The 19,525-nt window shown below is 36.3% G+C and overlaps 3 protein-coding genes and 1 non-coding gene across 4 annotated transcripts; 1 reads left to right on the top strand and 3 right to left on the bottom strand.

Annotated features, from left to right (window-relative positions):
• Positions 1–6,074: 6,074 nt before the first annotated feature.
• Positions 6,075–6,843, bottom strand: LOC145090779 (protein translocase subunit SECA2, chloroplastic-like). Its single transcript, XM_079028854.1, has 3 exons — positions 6,561–6,843; positions 6,411–6,466; positions 6,075–6,138 (listed from the first exon to the last, which is right to left on the bottom strand). The coding sequence occupies exons 1-3, from the start codon at positions 6,771–6,773 to the stop codon at positions 6,123–6,125; spliced, it is 285 nt and encodes a 94-aa protein (XP_078884980.1). The 5' UTR covers positions 6,774–6,843; the 3' UTR covers positions 6,075–6,122.
• Positions 6,844–6,957: 114 nt separating this feature from the next.
• LOC145090026 (protein translocase subunit SECA2, chloroplastic-like) lies at positions 6,958–8,411 on the bottom strand. Its single transcript, XM_079028384.1, has 7 exons — positions 8,385–8,411; positions 8,187–8,270; positions 8,005–8,097; positions 7,441–7,536; positions 7,275–7,360; positions 7,072–7,150; positions 6,958–6,975 (listed from the first exon to the last, which is right to left on the bottom strand). The coding sequence occupies exons 1-7, from the start codon at positions 8,409–8,411 to the stop codon at positions 6,958–6,960; spliced, it is 483 nt and encodes a 160-aa protein (XP_078884510.1).
• A 9,305-nt stretch (positions 8,412–17,716) lies between these two features.
• Positions 17,717–17,823, bottom strand: LOC145091080 (small nucleolar RNA R71). Its single transcript, XR_013701968.1, has one exon. It is a non-coding gene; the product is annotated as a small nucleolar RNA R71 (small nucleolar RNA).
• Positions 17,824–18,828: 1,005 nt separating this feature from the next.
• Positions 18,829–19,458, top strand: LOC145090027 (uncharacterized). The gene has a single exon (XM_079028385.1). It carries the CDS (start codon positions 18,829–18,831, stop codon positions 19,456–19,458), a length of 630 nt encoding a protein of 209 aa, XP_078884511.1.
• Positions 19,459–19,525: the final 67 nt, after the last annotated feature.

The following is a 19,525-nucleotide window of genomic DNA, read 5'->3' on the forward strand; positions in this document are numbered from 1 at the left end:
ATTCCAAATTCCTGCCATTTACCGAAATCAGTTAGATTCTAAACTCATATGCATTGATCCTCTTGTAATGACTATGCACAAAGTCACAAAGACTTGGCAACAAACATTACAAAGTACTCCAATGGAGATCAATTCCACAGAAACGAAGTCTCAAATTCAAAGTACATTCCTTTGAACATCTTTCTTGCATTAAGTTTTTCTAATCTTACACAAATTGAATAACTTCCACCTATGGAAACATTTCGATATTACCATTTTGACTATCACTTCTGAACAAGAGTTGCCTCTTTTCCAGAATGTGTCAATTATGGTCCTTTCCAAAAATTTACACCATACTTCCAACTGTCCCTCAGCAACCAATCTTTGGTAAACCTTAGATTGTCCTCAACAATTGCTTAATCAATTTTAGTCATATCCAATTTCAGACATTTTCCCCTCTTAATGCCCTAGGCATTTGGAAAAATTTAGAAATGATAAATATTATAGCACATGTAATCGATCCTATATCCGAAGCATATGGGATACCATTCACGATGTCTCACATAAAGACATGATCCTAGATCAGTCTTTTGCTACAATATTTTTTATTTGCCATGTTTTCATAATTCGACTATGAAGAGGGATGAGGTAATCATAATCGAATTTGAGAACGCAATATATATATATATATATATATATATATATATATATATATATATATATATATATAGAATTTGTAGAAGTAGGATTTTTGGCAAGCAATAAGCACTTAAGTAATACAATTCAAGTGTACCATCTTCTTTCTCATTTCGAGGAAAAGGTGCGGAAGGAAAAGGAAACAACGGAGGGATCCGAATCAGACCTAAATGGGAATGGCATGAGAATGTTATTTACTGAGAGAAGTAGTATGGATTGTTGTTGTCTTCTTTTTGGCGGTGAGGATTCCCCATGGCCTTTCGCCTCTGAAAGCGTCCTTCCTTCTCAATGTCATAAACTTTCATTTCAATGGAAGACTCCCTAACTATCTAAACTGATAAAACTGCTACTAGCTCATAAGAAGAAGAGAAGAAGGGCCCTAGTCTTCAAATCGGGATTTCATAAACCAAGAGCCAAAACAGGTCTCACCCTCATCCCACTACCCAAGCTTCCACCCAGAAAAAAAAAAGTGAGTGCCTAGCGCGAAAGGTTGCTTTACTAAGTAATATAATGTTAGCGCTTTAGTTTGTTTGATTGCTCGTTAGTTTCATTTTCAATAAGGGGCGGGAAGAAGCGAGCCTAGAGTAGCAACGCAGCCTCTTACTTTTTCAGGCCCCTTTTCTATTCTATTAGTAAAGCGCCCAATAGCAGTGCCGGGCAGCTAAGTTAGTATGGAAGAAATGTTGCGCCGTGGGAAATCCTTCTCTATACAAGTTCTCGGAAGAGGTTTTTGAACAGAACTTCAATAAGCGAGAGGTGGATCGACAAAGTCACATTAGCTACACCAAACTAGACAGACTTTCTTTTTTTTACTATTTTTTGACTGACCGGATCGGTCACTCCTCAACCAACTAAGACATTTCTAAGCAGTTCCCCTCACCCCCTATCACTTAAAGGCAGAGTGAGCTCCAGTTGAATCTGGAAAATAAGGTTAGGGAGTCACACTAAAGGCGTGTGGGCTTAGACATTGATACCTGTGCCTACTTCACCGCAGCTACCGTGATCATAGTTGTCCCCACTGGAATCAAAATCTTTAGTTGGATCGCTACCATGTGGGGGGGGGGGGGTTCGATACAATACAAAACACCTCCATCCAACCAAATCCCATTTTTGAAGGATGTATTCTTGGAAAACATCATCGCGAAAGCTTTCCGGTTGGAGGTGGCGCACTTCGATACCATTGATGTCCAATAGCTTTGATAGTAATGGTTGGATTTACTACTATCCAACATAAAATTCATATATATATATATATATATATATATATATATATATATATATATATATATATATATATATATGTATATCCTTGACTAAAGATGATTAAAATCTCAATCTAAGCTTTTAGAATTGAAATGAAGTATAATTTCCTCTCCCTTAATTATAGAAAACAACTTTTCCCAATTGAAACTTTTGTTTTTCTATAATTAACATTGCTAACTTGCAATACTTATCATAATTATCATGCTCCCACTAACATGATAATTATTAGCATAACACTTATGATCCCACTAGCTTTGACATGTATCCAGAATTCAGCTGGATTCTAGAAATCAATACTTTATTGACTTTCTTACCAAAGTTCAGATTTCTGATACGAGATGCTTTGATAAAACTTTATCAAAATCATACACCTTTCCTTAGATAGCTCACATGTGTGTCTAAACAATTTTAAAACTATGAAAAAGGATGTCGTAATCATAGTCTCAATTGTTTAGATCTTTGCCATTTCTCACAAGTCCATGTTAGTCTGCCGATTGACCACACACGCTCCACTAACGACTTTGAGAATGCAAATTTCACAATTGCTATGTACTTAAAATCTACTCAGTGAAAGCGTTTCCTTACCATCATTTTCATGAATCGAAGAGAAACCTTATGACACTTAGATATCTATGGTGTATGTGTTACTATCCATGTGAATTTGTCAAAACCATAATCACAATACAAGGTTAGTGACAAACCCAAACTCATATGGACCGAAATTATGTAATCTTAACTTATTGCCACTTGGTAGCACAAGGCCTACCATTGCTTCCAGGTTGTTATGCAAACTACTAAGAACTTGTAGAACTCAGATGCATAGTCAACTTTAACTGGAATGGGCACATAAATAAGAATATGTCAACGTGATAGGTTACAAACCTCAAATCGTGCGCTAGTGATAAACTATAGGTTTTATTCTTGGTTAGTTCTTGAAACTCTTTCAGGATCTTTAGACTCCCACTGTCCTCTTGACATATAAGACTCTCTTTCCAAGAACCATTCCTTGACAAACAAATATTCAAGAGATAGTGCGGATTCTTATCAAGACAAACACTTCACACAATTGGCCTTAGTTGGTCTTTGTTTTATCCAAAACATCACAACTTACCGATTTCAAATGTACAAGAGTAAAAAACATTTTACTCTTACATTTGACAAGTGCTATAAACCTTCTTTAAGATGTGTCACTCAAGTTACAATCTTGGAGTATGACTCTAAGAATTGTTTTGGAACGAAGTATGATTCATATTCTTGATTTAACCACTTCAACAATTCATGACTCCTCTTCTTAGCCATAAGAATGCACTAAGATGCCCATAGAGGATGAATTGTGATATGGTTTCATAATCATTAAGATGATCATAAAACATGATACTAAAGTACTCTCCCATCTTTTCATATTCGAGTAACTTTTATCTTTCCGCCTATTTTGATTCTTCTCGTTCGTTCTGCCATACATTGAAACATTTCCAATGTTTCAGAATTATACTTAAACTTGTAAGTATAACCATGTTTACTAAACTTTAGTAAATCATGACGAATAGTCTTATCGATCTTTGTGGTTGACTTGACCATTGCACAAGAATGTGTATTCGATACCTTAGTCCTTCACTTGACTCACATATACATGTGAACATGGAATTAGTCTTAATTTTCCAAAGATGAAAATTCTCATTCATCATACAACACAACTTGCATGATTCCAAGTTTCGGTCTAATTGAAACTTGGGTGATGAGAATCTTTCCTTATTTGGTAAATTTAGACACTACCATAGATGAAAGAATCAAATTCATATTTCCATTATTGCTAGAAACATACAAACATCAAATTTTCATAAATTTCATTGCAAGGAGATATAAAGTAAAACAAAACAAAATTTTATTTATTCATTAAAATGCGGAATTTTTTTCCTTACAATGCAACTTTAAATGAAAACTATGTTATTACATATTTCCTAGCAATCTATCATAACCCCTAAGTAGTAGCTCAAGAATCCGATCTTCGAACCATGCGATCGAAATCCATCTTCGCGATCAGATTCATCATACTCTTCTTTTAAGATTCATTCCCTTTGCTTGATCCTTCAAAACATCAAAATGTAACCTACTCACATCATGTATTAAGAATCAACAATTAGGAACTTAACAGAGTTAGATAGTGGACTTACCTGAAGCAGAGTCAAACTTTTTGACTCTTCCTTCTCTCAGATCTTTTAGGTAGGTAGCAGCTTCACAACCAATGCCCCTTCTCTCAGATCTTTTAGGTAGGGCAACTTCGCAACCAATGCCCCTTCTCTTAACAATAAAAACATATAGACTCTTTAGGATTGGTACACGGGACTATCATAGACTTAGCCTTTCCCTTTACCTTTTGGTTAACTGAGTTGATCAAGGCCGATCCCTTTCCATTGGGAAGAGAAAGCTTTTCTGGATTTCCAATTTTACCATTGTCAATGTCCATGGAAGTTTGAGAAATAGACCTTCCACTTAGGGCAACTTCGCAACCAATTCCCCTTCTCTTGACAATAAAAACATATAGAATCTTTAGGATAGTACACAGGACTATCATAGACTAAGCCTTTCCCTTTACCTTTCGGTCAACCGAGTTGATTAAGGCCGATCCCTTTCCATTGGGAAGAGAAAGCTTTTCTGGTTTTCCAATGTTACCATTGTCAATGTCCATGGAAGTTTGAGAAATAGACATTCCACCCAAATTTACTTTTCCAGTGCGCCAAAAAATTTCTGATTTAGTAGCAACAAGCAAATAAGAAAGACCAATGAGGGTCATGTCATGATTTGTCACATAGTAGTCCTTAATGAACTCACTAAACGACTCAGGAAGTGACTGAAGAACCCAGTCAATAGCCAACTTCCTTGGGACAACGACACCTAACATTCTCAACATGTCAATGTGTGACTTCATCTCTAAGACATGAGTGCACACAGGTCTTCCATCTATATGTTTCATTGCAAGTAGGGCTTGAGTGATCTTGAACTTTTCGAGTCTTCGAGCTTATGGGTCAGGGAGAATAATTAGAGGAGGTGGAGGAAGAGAAGTATGATTTCCATGATCCAATCGCGGGACATCATCTTCATTAGGGAAGCTTGTTCCAAGAGATTTGGGAAGATCATAATTGTCTGAACCAGACATCTACAATGAGAGAAATTCAAGTTAGTTGATTTAAGTCCTTAATAGAACACCCAATATGAAATATTAAGGCTAGGACCCAACACAATATTTTATAACTTGGAAGAGGGATGTCGTAATCCAAGCTACAAAAAATTTGAAGGTAGGCGAATGACGATTCACCAATTTCCACCATGAAAAACGAATAAAATTATTAGGTTTTAATTGGATTTGACACTCCTAAATCTTTTGAGATTCATTGAACTATTCAATGGCATGTTTAAATCTCGATTGTTCCCTCTCAAGTTTGTGGCTGAGATGTCAAGGATCACAAACAAGGTGTGAATAACCATGCAAATTCACTTGGTACTCTTAATTTTTATCACCTAATCGATGTGCCGGTTAACCACATGCGCTCCACCGATCTATAATAAACCTTATGTCACTACTAGAAAAAAGGCCTTTTACGACGCTCATTGCGTGTCGTAAAACGCTCAGACGACGCGCAAATGCGTGTCAAGGAAGGCCCTGTCATAAAGAGAGACGACGCGCATTTACGACGCGCGGTTATGACACGCAATGCGTATCAAGGAAGGCCCTGTCATAAAGGAAGACGACACGCATTTGCGTGTCGTAACCTTACGACGCGCGTGTTTATGACACACAATGCGTATCAAGGAAGCCCCTGTCAAGAAAGGCCATGTCATAAATAAAGATGACACACATTTTTGCGTATCATAATTTTAAATGTTTAAAAAAAATATTATTTATAGATTTACTAATTTTTCATATTAAATAATACATTAGAAATCTCATAATAATAAATAAAATACCATAAATAACAAAGATAATTCATTTCACTAATATGTCAAATACAAATAATTATTCCAATAGTGAGTAAATGTTATAAAAAAATGAACTCATTTATATACAATTGCATTATCTAGCTTACTATGTGCCAACAACTTCTATCTTTTTCCTTCTCTGCATAAACTTCATTAGCAGCATCCTAAAGAACTTCTATCTTTTTCATCAGCAACATCCTCAAAAACTTCTATCTTTTTCCTTCTCTGCATAAACTTCTATCTCACACTCAATGTAGTTTTAAACATCAGGTTTAAAAAATCAACTTTAAGGTTGCCTTGTTAAAGAGAATGACTAGAATAGATTTCCCTTTTTCACAAGGCATGTGCTTGCTTGCACATATATATGGAATCATTCTAACAAAAAAAACTGTTCATGTCAACTACTCCAAGGACTATTACGTAATTTAACATGAAGAATTTTGTCCAGATGAAAGGATTGACTTTAAACTTTATAAAAATCATTTAACAGAACTTACCTGACCATGAAGCGTGTTGATCCAGGATCTCCTTGCCTTCCTGCTCTGCCACGAAGCTTTGTAAAGCAAGAAATAAATTAAAAAAGTGAGTCTGAAAGTATATGCTAAATTTATGTAAAACCTTAAAACACAATACTGATGCAAAGTTACCTGATTATCAATTCTTCGGGACTCATGCAAAGATGTCCCAATGACATGGAGACCACCAAGTCGTTTGACTTCCAATCCTTCATGAATGCAATGAATCTCACAGTCCTTTAGAACCGATAAATAGGCAATTGCAATGCAAGGACCAAGAGGGTACATCTCTGCCTGTTCTTCCACAAGCCTTTGCAGTTCATTTAAACCCATTGACTGGCTCATTTCAATTGACTCTGAAATTATAGATTTTGCCTTCTCATATGTCCAACTCTTGTTCTCACTTTTGCCCACGTATTTAGTTGCGTTATTTACCCAAAACCATATACCATTCACATTAACGTTAGGGCCAAATGAAAGAATAGCTACCTATTTCTAATTACTAGCATCCTACTCTCAGTTTTTTTTTTCATATCAAGACATTGTACTGAGAACAATAATCAAGTCGCCATGTTACATACATGGTTAACCCAAAATCCTATCTATTTTCATTGATAAATCCTACAAAAAGTAGACAACAAACCTTTGGTCGTGCATTGAGGACATTGTGGGGAATCTTGCTAGCCCTCAGCAAAGCAGACAGATAATCTGAGTTCTCGACACTGCACCAATAAATAAATAAATAAAGATAAGAAAATATCTTCACACTTGGTTGCATGCATAAAGATGCAGAATGAATACCACAAAATCACAAGTGAAGAATGAATTTCATTAAAGTAGTAGTACCTAGTGGTCCCCACTAAAACAGGACGACCAACTCTGAACATGCTTTCAACTTCTGCACGAACATATTCCCATTTACCACGAGCATTCTATCTGCAAAACAATTAGAAGCACTGTTAAAGATGATAAAAGGGTAGAATGGTTATTGAACAGAATAATAATTTCTTACTGCAAAAGCTTGGATAGGTAAATCATGACGAATATTTGCCATATTTGTGGGAACTTCAATAACAGGCATCTGGAACATTTTCAAGAACTCCTTTTCCTGTAAATATTGACAATGTATCATAAGTCGAGAAAGATATCATGTAGTTGATTCAGCTCGAGAACAATATGTAATTCGAGGATAAATGAAGTAAATAACAACGTACTTTCATATATCTGTTTACAATAGAATCCTACTTTCATCCTTTTCATATTACAACAGTGGATTTGAAAAATCTAAACAATAATAGCAATGTCTTTCAAAATGAACAACACTTTTCATGGCTATAATTTGATAGAATTTTTAAAGTACAACATCCTAAAAAGAAAAAAAAATGAAAGTATACAGCTATAACCATAAGTGGTATAGTTTTCAAAGTACAGTGCCTTATGAAAGATATCTTTTTTAAAGAGTATGCTAGTATGGTAGAAAGCAATGAAAGTAGGATGCTATAACACACAAATAGATGAAAACAAGTAGTTATTGTTACTTGTTATATTTTTAGCCATATAGAAAGTGAATACTTACTTCAGTTTTTGCAGTTCCTGTCATCCCTGAAAGCTTTGGATAAAGCTTAAACATTGATTGGTATATGATTTGTGCCACTACAACTGAATCAGCCTGCAAAGCCCAAGAGGAATACAAGGTAATAGCTTTAAACAAGAGTTGTCAAAAAGAATGATGATGTGGCAGGCAATCGCAATATATACCTGGATTGGTAACCCTTCTTTTGCCTCCACAGCCAGGTGAATCCCCTCTGACCATCGTCTTTTTTCTTCCACTCTCCCCGTCAACTTCAAATGAAAATTAATTTACAGCAATATAACTAGTTTTTTCTCCTAAAATAAAAATACGATGTTTTTAATACCTCGTTTATTATAAGAGCTTTCCCATTTTTAACAATGTACTGGACATCTTGGCGATAGAACTCCCATTTTTAACAATCTGCAGCTCCTCCAGCCATTGTGCCCAACATATACAGATTAATTTCAATGATTTTTTTTTTCACAGATTGAGATGCTGCAAAAAAAAAAAAAAAACAAAACAAAATTAAACGAGTGTTTTTGAAGACTATTTAATGCTTTCAAATCATGTTGCTTTCGATTCATAATTAATTATTAATCAAGTAAAGATATATTATAATTTAGAAGGAGAAATGCATACATATATAGCCTCCCATGCTAGTTCGGGAATCTGCAGCAACCATCACACCTTCCTTAAAAATAAAAGCCAAAGTTGTTGTTCCCTTTGCTGGTTTTACCATTTGGATAGAATTCTTCTGAAATCCATCAAACTGAAGCAAAGGATTTGATGTAGTGTTTTAGCAATATATACATTCACTTAGTATCTAGCAGAAAGGAAAAGAGAAAAAGGCAAGAATTGTAAAGAAACTCACATCTGATGTAACTGGTAGGTCAAATGAAGGGGCATCAGAAAGCAGGTCGTCACTTCCTCCATAGAGTGGTGCACTTGTGCAGTTTAATCATATGCAAAATAAATCGCATACGATAATAATTACCTTTGATGAGCTGCAATACATCTTATACTCCAAACCATTCACCACATGTACGCCTTCCATGACAGCTGATATAGCAGAAGATTCATCAATACCTGAGAATTGGCATTTCTTTCTGCATGTAATTAGGAAACAAATTAAATATGAACATAAATAGATACTTATTTACTCAATGTCATAAGAAGTATTAATATTTATTAGTTATTACCTCTGCAACATAATACTAGAATCCTTTTTTCCAGGCACAACAGAAAGAAAACCATTGTAAAGATAAGTTGAAAAATTATGATCCACAAAAACCGCAACCACATCAGTCTTTGCATTCCCAACATCCATCAGTTGAATGGTTAAACAACATGGGCCAGATGACTGCAAAAAAATAAGGAAAAATAAATAAATTAACCAGAGTTCTTACAGGATACAGAGACTGCTACATATGATTATACAGTAATAATTTATGTTTATTGTTATTGCTATTGTTACTCTACCTTCACTGTTTTTTTTTTGTTAATGTTATTATTCCTGTTACCTAAGTGTTAATGTTATTGTTTGACTGCTTTCTGCAACCATAGTTATCAGATTTGTGAGAAAAATAAAGATAAATAAGCTTACCTACCATTAAGCCAGGATAAGAGTTTAGGGCATCAATGGAAGATGTCTCCTGGATTTTATTACCTCCTGGACACACACCATAAATTTTCAATAACTTGGAATTGTTCAAGTAATATAATATAATCCCAAAAAAAATACAATTAACTACCAATAAGTAGGCAATGCAAATTTTGGAAAGGCATATCAGGTTCATATGTAGCTGAGGGGTACCAAATACGCTCTATGTTATTCTTATTTAATTGAAGTTGCTCCAAACTGAATACAATTTCAAGTAAAGGATAAAGCTTTCACAAAATATTATAATATTAACCTTGAGTAAGTCATTGTTTAGGGTTAAAAGCGAATCCAGAGTGCTAACACGAAGATTTGGGATATTAAACTGCAAAATTAATCAAATTGAATAAGATACTTAGTAAAATTGAACGAAATTGATAGCGATGATTGGTATACCCTATAGAGAGGAGTGTCAAATGAGTTTTTGGAGATGGATTCTTGTAAGCGACTCCACAAAGAAGAAGCATAACTCTGAACGGGAAGAGAAGTCTTCGTGTTAGGGGGAAAATTAACGAGATTCCCAATTGCTGCTCAAAATTCTTAAGATCGACAACGGAGTTTCCCGATTGTTAAATTGAATTATGGTTTGCAACAGAGAATCAAAAGGGGGAAAATTAATGAAATTTATCCTCCAAATAGAAATCGACGAATTCATGAGATAGATTGATTTCATTTTGAAAACATCCATGATTTCGTTTTGAAAACATCCATGAAGTCAAATTTAGAAGCAGTAATAAGCGATTCAGATTCGCTTTCTATTCAAGCATGTTCAATTTTTTTGTAGGATACGGTCCCAATTTTTACATAGGAACCACCAAATCCTTCAAAACTAGAAAAAAAAGTATGTGAAGAAACGAACAATAAATTGATTACCCGGATCTCTGACACAAAAGTTTCAAAGGTGATGACAATCGGGAAGCTAATGGAGCAAAGTTATGGTTCTTCGTCTGTGTGTTTTTCTATTTATCTATGGGGAATCAAAAACAAACGAGAATCAAGATTTGAATTCCTAATATTGAGACTTGAGACTATAATACTGAATTAGGGCTTTTTCTGAAAATTTCAACATCGAGTGGAAGATATGGTGGTTCCAGTGGGTAGAAGTAAGTGAGCCTTGATCGATGTCAACGATTGGGGAAGTAGTTAGCGGTCGATGTGGGAAGGGGAAAGAAGTATCGCCGATTAGGGTAAAGAGGGAAGTGAAAGCGGGCTAAGGTAAAGAGGGAAGTGAAAGCGGGCTTTTCTAATTTTTGGGTTTTTCTTTTTCCCGCTTATTACTAAAGAGCGCGTTTCATTAAAAAATATAAAGCGACATGTTTAGATGACGCATGTTTTATAATTAGTGCCCTCCGTGTTTTTTTTCTAACACTTATTCTAGGGCACGCAAAATTGCGCGTTCTAAATCCTTAAAATTTCTAGAGAGCTGACATTATTTTTAGGTCACGTGCTTTTGCGTATCATAAATCACCGCGTGTCATAAATTGCGCGTCATTAAAGGTCTATTTTCTAGTAGTGTGTAAACCTTTTCCAACCTTGTGAAAACCAAGTTAGTGTGTCGGTTAACCACACACGCTCCACTAATGACTTAAGCAAGGTGCAAAGTGTAATTTCATGGGTTAGCACCAAATTCATATTTTCCTAAAGTAACTAAGATTGTGAATTTATAAAACTTTTAGTTACTTTACAAAAATCATTATAATTTTAATGAGAATTAAAGTCACTGTCCTACCCATTCGGCTAACGACCCTTCACCGGTCAAGGAAGCGGTGGGTGAGAGTGGACATTCATTAAGTTGTCGTTTTATAGGCAAGAACCTTATACCACCCTTATATACCGGCTTCGTGAATGAAGCCTACTAATGGTAAAATGACTTGATCTTATACATATATATATATATATATTATTAACTTATAATACTATAAGTATAAGGGTTGTATTTTAACTTTTAAAATTCTAGGGGTTGGAACTAAAGTTTTCTAAAGTGACTTTACATGTTCCAAAACTTGAGGGCAAGTTTTGAACAATTCAAAAAAAACTTTTGGATTTTCATAACTTATGAGTTTAATTAAGGTTTTAAAAACTTTAATGAAAAGACTCTTTAACATCCATAACTTGAGGACAAGTTATGGAGTCCATAAAATTATTTTTGAGAAAGACTCTTCAATTATGTAACCTATGACTCTTTAATGGATCTTTAAAAGAAATGACTTTTGGTAATCCATAAGTTGAGGATAAATTATGGACTCCATTAAAAACAGTTGGATCAAGAATTAACTAACAAACAATTTGCAAATAATTCCTATGATCTACAAAAACTTATAAGTGTATGAACAATCATATCAACAATTTCAAGAATCATATAAACACATATAAAACTTGAAATTTTGAGAATAACCCTAAAATTGGTTTACCATAATCATTACCACATCAAAAACAGGATTTATAAGTCCAAAACAGTTTAAGGTAATGATTCTAGACCAATTCCAGCACCAACACCCAAAAATCTGCACTCAGGCCTACCAACTCGTCGAGTGCATGAACTGACTCGGCGAGTTGGTTGAATATATGCATGGACTCGTCGAGTTCCATGAGGGACTCGGCGAGTCAACTGGGCAGAATGCAGAAATTCAACATTTTTCAGCAATTTGCATCAAGTATAAAGAAAACAAGCCTAGGCTCTGATACCACTGATGGGATATGTAAAACCCCGTTTATTTATTAAATAAATAAATTAATTAATGAATGGCTTGCAGTCCTAAAATAAATAATTATATATAAACGGCGAAGAGCTAATTGTCATAATTTTAGAAGTTGGGGGTTAAGAGTGTCAGTTCCGAATTAGTTTTGTAAATTTTATGAAGGCGGGGACTAAATGGTAACTTCGAGGACTTCATTTGAAGAGATTTTGGGGCTAAGGGGGCTATTTGTTAAATTAGGGATCGGATTTGAGTGGAAATATGGAAGCAAGGGTATAATTGGTAAATATTGTACCTAGGATGAAAGGATTTTATGAAATCAGGGGCTGTTTTGTAAAATTCGGACTTATTTAGTAAAGGTTTTTAGGGGCAGGGTTTAAATGGTAAGTTTCAGACCTTAGCTGAAAAGTTTCGCATGGGGAAGGACCAAACTTGTAAAGTGGGAAAAGGTTTGATTTGGAGCGGGATTTACCCGACGCCTTCTTTCTTCCTGCTACATTTCCTTACCCTAAACCTAATTGAACAAGAGCAGCCGCCACTCCCTTCTTCTACTATCGGCGTCGCACCATCAGTTTCATTCACCCTCCATCCACTCCTCCAACCGCCATGTTACCACCGTGACCCCCCGGATACCGTCATTCCACCGTCGATGTGGAAGACAAGAACCACCGTGCTATCACTCCTTTGAAGACGAGGACTGCTTCTGGACATTGGGGCAGTGAGCGAGTAAAGGAACACGATGTGCTGCTGTTGTTGTTCGCCAGTTGAGGTCGCGACTCGCCACAATCACATCTTCTCTCCACCACCATCCTTTTTCGCTAATTCCGTTAGCCGTCGTAATTATCGCAACTAGCCGTGACTGCTGCCCATTTCCCTTGACGACAAGCTGCTTCCGGGTCTTAGGCGATGCTTACGTGTGTGTTACCTTACTGTCACCGAGGATGAGCTTGTGAAGACCGCCCTTCGCTATGTGCTGCTGCCTGCCACCGTCATCAGCGTCTCTGCCACCACCGTACATCGCTTGGTGGGTGGTTGGGTTCTTTCTACCAATAAAACATGTGTGGGTGTATTTCTGTCGAGTAGGTTGTGTGTAGGGCTGTTTGGCCAGAAACTGCAAGAACAGCCACCACCATCACCGTGAGGTGGTGGCTGCCACCATACACCGCCATGTATGTGTGTTTACATTAGTTAGGGTGTGTGTGTGAGGGGTGCTAGAAACCCTAATGGGCCCAAAGAAGCGCTAATGGGCTTAGTGAAGCCCTAATGGGCTCAAAGGAGCTCTAATGGGCCCAATGAAGCTTAATGGACTCTAATGGACCCAATAAAACCCTAATGGGCTTAATAATATTTTAGTGGGCTTAATAGGCCCAATAAAGCCATAATTGACATAAAAGGCCAACAAATTGATAAATGGGCTAATATTTGGATTGGAAAACCCTAATGCCAATAAAACCCTAACTTTAAGAATTATTCGGGTCACATATAAGAATTATTTAATAACTTGAGATATTAAATAATAAACTTTGGCAAAGATTAATCTAAGCGATAATGGACTTAATGGATTAAGTCCTTAATGGGTTAAGTAGGAAACTTAACCCTAATCATCATTTTATGTGAAACCCTAATTTCACTTGGGTTTATTGTTGGGCCTTTCTATTGGGCCTTGATGATTTGGGTTATTAAATGGACTACCCAAGATCAAGCAAATGGTCTAGAGTAATTTAATGGGCCTAGGGTAAGGCCCATGTAAGGGGCTTGGGCCCAATTTGGAAAACTGGGCCATAGATGGGCCAAGGTTTGGGCCTTAATGAGTATATGATGTTGGGCCTTAGAATGATACCATATATAGGCCTAGGCCCAATTTGGAAAATTGGGCCATGTGTTGGGCTTTGATTCCTAGTTGACTTTGGGCCTATGGATTTGGCCTTGGGCTTGAATAAGCCAAGCTTGGGGTAATGTAATTATCCAAAGTAAGTGTTTATGGTTATGTGTTGGGACCCAATTATTAATTGGGTGATGTTTTGATATTGACAGATCGGAAATCTGTCATCCAGCAGCTGGGGTTGAGTCTGCGGGGCTTCAGTAGTGTGGGATTGTGTCTGCGGGACTTCAGCAGTGTGAGGTGAGTTGCCTTCCAGTAGAGGTGGGTCTATGGCTACAATGCCGGCCCACCAGTACGAGGAGTTGTTAGATGATTGTCTTTGTGACAATTGTCTATGTTTGCTACTAACTGTTATGTTTATGTGCTAGCATGATATGATGTTATGTGATAGTGGTAGTAGGGGTGAAATAGTTCCCGGTTACCGATCGATAGGGTCGAATGGGTAGATTAGTACCCAATATGCTAGACAGATTATGATATATGTGATATGATATTATGTAATAGTAGTAATAGGGGGTGAAATAGTCCCCATTTACCAGTCGACAGGACCGAAGGGGCAGGCCAGCACCCATATATGCTAGGCAGTATATGACTTATGTGTTTATGCTATGCTTTTATGTGGTAGCGTTAGGGGTGAAATAGTCCCTGGTTACCAGTCGAGAGGACCGAAGGGGAGCCCAACACCCAGATATGCTAGGCAGTATCCGGTCGAGAGGACCGAAGGGGAGCCCAGCACCCAGATATGCTAGGCAGTATCTGATCGAGAGGACCGCAGGGGTAGGTCGGGCACCCAGATATGCCTGACAGTATATGTATGTTATATGATTGTGTGGTATGTGGTATGATGGGGGAACTCACTAAGCTTTGTGCTTATGGTTTACAGTTTTGGTTTCAGGTACTCATTTTCAAAGGAAAGGAGCCGACTTGATCGCAGCGCATCACACTATGTTTTCCACACACGAGCTCTTTAGGACTACACTCTGATATGGTTTTATGATAATATTTTTTGATTATTGACACTTTGGTTTTGACATGAGATATTAATATGAATGTTTTTATACTGATGGTTTTATATAATAATGTATTTAAAAATGAACTTTTTGGCCTTGAATTTTGGGATGTTACAGGATATGAGCATTCTAACAGTCTTATGGTGCACATGCAACCCTAAAAACCTTGGATCTATGTTTTCTTTATTATACATGCAAATATTCAATATTCCAAGGTTTCATCTTAACTAGCATAATATGAAGTATATACAATACAAGAATCTAGTATAATGACATACCTTTTGAGGGAGCTTGAAGTCTTGAACCTTTAAGAGCTTAGTGCCCCAAGATTTGTGCCTCAAATGGTTCACACAACACCAAAAACCCTTGGAATAACTTGAGAAGAAGGTTACTTAGGTTCACATTTATAAAATCGGCCTTGCCCTCTTTTTGTGTATGCACTAGCGCCCATTTCATGAACCAGAGACCTCTTTATATAGTGTGGAGTATTAGGGTTACATTCATGTAAACCCTAATACCCATAACCTTTCATTTCCATAGGATCTATGGGTTAAAATTCCATGGACTATCCATGAAAGCTTAGCCCAACCTAAATGAACTTGGCCCATCCTATGTATATAAGAGTCCATATTTAATTAGTTCCTTTTGATCACTAAATTAATTCTTGATCAATACTAGTTAAATAATATGATTTCATATTAATATATAAAAACTTATAATATATTAATATAAATCGTAAGTATCCTTTTTCTCATTTTGTCTATCCAATTGTTCCGATGCCATGCAACCCAAATGGACCATGCTACTCTCGGGTCGAATACATACCAATAATATTTATGGGCTTAGACATCTAATCCAACACTATTGTGTTTTTCTGCTACAACGAGAGGCTAAATACCTTTTACTTCTATTTGGTGAAGATGAACTTGATCCATATGTGTTGATTTCGATATTTGGATGATTATATTTGATTTTACTTGTGTTTGATAAATCCAAACCCTAGCATGTTTTAGTTCTAGTTTATATTGCTTATAAATCAGATTTTGTGTGTTAATTGATCATATTAATTGCTTGAATCTATCTCCTAATTGTTTATGATCATTAAATAATTAGTGCTAAGATTAATCACATCTTAGATTAAGTAATTAAAGATAGTAACTTTAAATGTGTTAGAGATCATAATTAGTCTTAATTTGTGCTTAGTTGCTTAACTTGATCATAGGAGAGTAACTATTATCATTCATAGTTCAATTTGTGCTTAATATCAATTTGGTGTTTAACTTATGCATGATCATTGCTTGTTAATTCATAAATTGGTAGGCCTAGATATTTGATCATAATATCTCGAAAATTGGTAATCAATATAATCTACCCATTAGAAATCGGATCTAAGCAGAAGTATTCTTTTAATTCTTGAAGTTAATTTGTTTTCTTTGCTTAATTGCTAGTTGATAGTTTAAGTTCTTCTGATCTTGAAAAATCAGTAAAAACCCCCCAACCATACTTTGTTTTTTAGTTTGATTAGAAATATTTAATTTATTTAATTGAATTTGATTCCTGTGATTGACATCCGACTTACTTAAGCTATCCTATAATCTGACTAGGTGTCTATAAGTGCATAGTTAGCAAATAAAGTTAGGTTTATAAATTTAAAACAAATAGGTACAATTATGCACATCAAAGTTTTTGGCGTCGTGATCGATGAACGTCTTATTTGATTTTTCGTTTAAGTGCTTTTAGTTATTCGATCATTTTGTGGGTTAAAAACCGCAAAAAGTAACTTTGATTGCTTTTAGTTTTTTTTTTCTCTAAGTAGCAACCACATCGTGGTTATCTTTACCACACCGTGGTCTCATCTCAGTTAATTTTTAGTTTAGTGATTTTTATTCATTTTACGTGTTTTTGCCTTGTTTTGTTTTTATTTCGGTGATTTATGACCTGAGGGTCTAAAACTCCAATTGTTCCTCCACTAGAAGATCCATAATCAACTTTCCACAAGAACAAAGACAAGAAGGGCGAGTCGACCAATACTTTCAAATACAAAAAATTATAGATTTTTGAGAGGATGTCTTATAAGAAGGGAATTGGATACGAGCCAGAAACATCTACCGAAGAAAGTTCATACGAAGAAGAGGTAAAGAGAGAGGTTGAAGAGATGACAAACATCACAAAAATGATGATGAGACTACAAGAAAAGGATACGTGAAGAACATGGACCAGGTCTTGTTCCACCAACGATACCAACTGAAAGAGTTTTTGAGCTCAAAGGGCATATTCTGTCCATGCTCAATGATATACCTTTCGCCGGGAAAGAGTATGAAGATACTTTCAAGAATACTGATGAAGTAAAGGACATTTACAACTACTTAAAGAATACTGGTTGAAGTCACTCGCGCCTGGATCCATTACTACGTGGGTAAATTTTCGTGATGATTTTATTGAGCAATTTAGTCCTCCTTCCAAAATCTCGAAGCTCAAAAAAAAGATTGCTAATTTTCAACAAGAGGTTGGGGAGTCCTTATATGAAGCGTGGGAGGGATACAAGGGCTTGCTTAGAAGTTGTCCTAAACATGATATTAATGTCCAAAACGAAGTATCCATCTTATATGAGGGAGTGAATGTAACGACAATACAACTTCTTGATTCTCAAGGTCCGATGACGAAGAAGGAGCCAGCCACCATAAATGAATTGATTGAAGAGTTTGCAAAGCAATCACGTGAGCACCACAACTCACATGAGGATGTTACTAGAGGAAAAAGGCGACGAAGGGAACGAGAACATGGCTACGGTTTTGGCCAAGCTCGAAAATATGGATTGGCGAATGAAAAAGTTGGATCAATCCATTCATGTCATAAGATTTGGGTGTGATAATTGTAGTGGTCCACATTTAACCAAAGAATGTGATTTAGATGAAAATGGGAACAAGAAGGCACAAGTTCTCTAATCTAATGGTGACAAGTATGATGAAGATTGGAGGAAGCCCAAGAAGGAATTGTTGCCATATGAGGAGTACAACAAGCAGAAAGATGAGAAGCATAGACAAACCGATCGAGGTTTTTAGCAAAAAGAGCAACTACCTCCCGAACAGAAGATGGATTTCGAGTCGGTACTTCACAGATTTATAGAAGCATCTGAAAAGAAGCATGATGTTACTGATGCTAATGTGAGAATCATTAAGCTTCCATAAAAATATAGAGACTTAGCTTGGGAAACTTACAACAATTGTTAATGAGAGGTTACCAGCGAGAAATCAACACCCAAAATCACAACCTCATGTAATGGCGATCTACACCAAAAATGTGGTTTATTCCGAGCCATTAATGACCCATAGAAGCTACTATTCAGCCCAACTCGTGCTTGGAAGAAGAGAATCCCAGGGCCAAAAGAGCAAAAAAATAGGATGCGCTCTGATAATTCACCACGTCGTGGTCACGAGAAGATAAAAAAAATTCTCTCCCAAATTCGTATCGGCCTCTTTTCCATTCCCATCTCAAGAAATCAAGCATTCTCTGGAGCCCGAACAAAAGAAATTTATGGAAAGAGTGCTCTCACTCTCGATAAATGCAACATTCCTCAAATCAATGGCCAAACTTCCAAAGTTTGAAAAAGATGTTATGACCGATAAAAAGGAGTTGGAAAAGGCCTCAACCATAGTGCTTAATGAGTTACGTTCAACCACGATCATCAATGGATTGCCAATCAAGATAGGAGATCCATGCCAACTTACCTTGCCTTATGAATTTGTCAACTCCACTTTTATAAATTCTTTAGTCGATTCGGGGGCAAGCATTAACCTTATGCCTTATTCTTTCTACCAAAAGCTCAGATTTCCAAAGCTCCAAGACACAAGGATGACAATTCAGATGGCGAATCACTCGATCACTTACTCACGAGGAGTAATTAAACACTTGTTAGTGAAGGTGGGAAAGTTTGTTTTTCTTCTTGACTTTGTGGTTCTAGACATGAAGGAAGATGAAGAACTTCCCATATTTTTAAGAAGACCATTTTTGAGTAACGCAAGAGCACTAGTTGACATCCACGACTCAAAGCTCACACTTTGTGTGGAAGATGAAGCAATTACCATTGAGATGAGTCCAAAAGTGAATCATGAAAAGCCAAAAGATGAAGTGTCGAAGATAGATGATATGGAAGAAAATCTTGATGAGCTAGTTGAAATTGAAAAGATGATGAAAGAAGAATTGAAGGTTTAGGATAAGCCCCATGTTGACAAAGTCAAATGTTCAAAACCAAGAGCCTCAATTCCCATGACACTTGAGG

Source organism: Lactuca serriola, chromosome 2, assembly GCF_051521515.1.
Source record: "Lactuca serriola cultivar US96UC23 chromosome 2, Lser_US96UC23_V15, whole genome shotgun sequence".
NCBI classification, from domain to species: domain Eukaryota; kingdom Viridiplantae; phylum Streptophyta; class Magnoliopsida; order Asterales; family Asteraceae; genus Lactuca; species Lactuca serriola.

Coding starts and splice junctions, on each gene's coding strand:
- LOC145090026 (XM_079028384.1), bottom strand. CDS start 8,411: ATGGGAGTTCTATCGCCAAGATGTCCA. Junction 7,537..8,004: donor CAGGAACTGCAAAAACTGAA/GTAAGTATTCAC, acceptor CAATATTTACAG/GAAAAGGAGTTCTTGAAAAT. Junction 7,361..7,440: donor TACCTATCCAAGCTTTTGCA/GTAAGAAATTAT, acceptor TTTTGCAGATAG/AATGCTCGTGGTAAATGGGA.
- LOC145090779 (XM_079028854.1), bottom strand. CDS start 6,773: ATGAGCCAGTCAATGGGTTTAAATGAACTGCAAAGGCTTGTGGAAGAA. Junction 6,467..6,560: donor CCCGAAGAATTGATAATCAG/GTAACTTTGCAT, acceptor TGCTTTACAAAG/CTTCGTGGCAGAGCAGGAAG.
- LOC145090027 (XM_079028385.1), top strand. CDS start 18,829: ATGGCCAAACTTCCAAAGTTTGAAAAAGATGTTATGACCGATAAAAAG.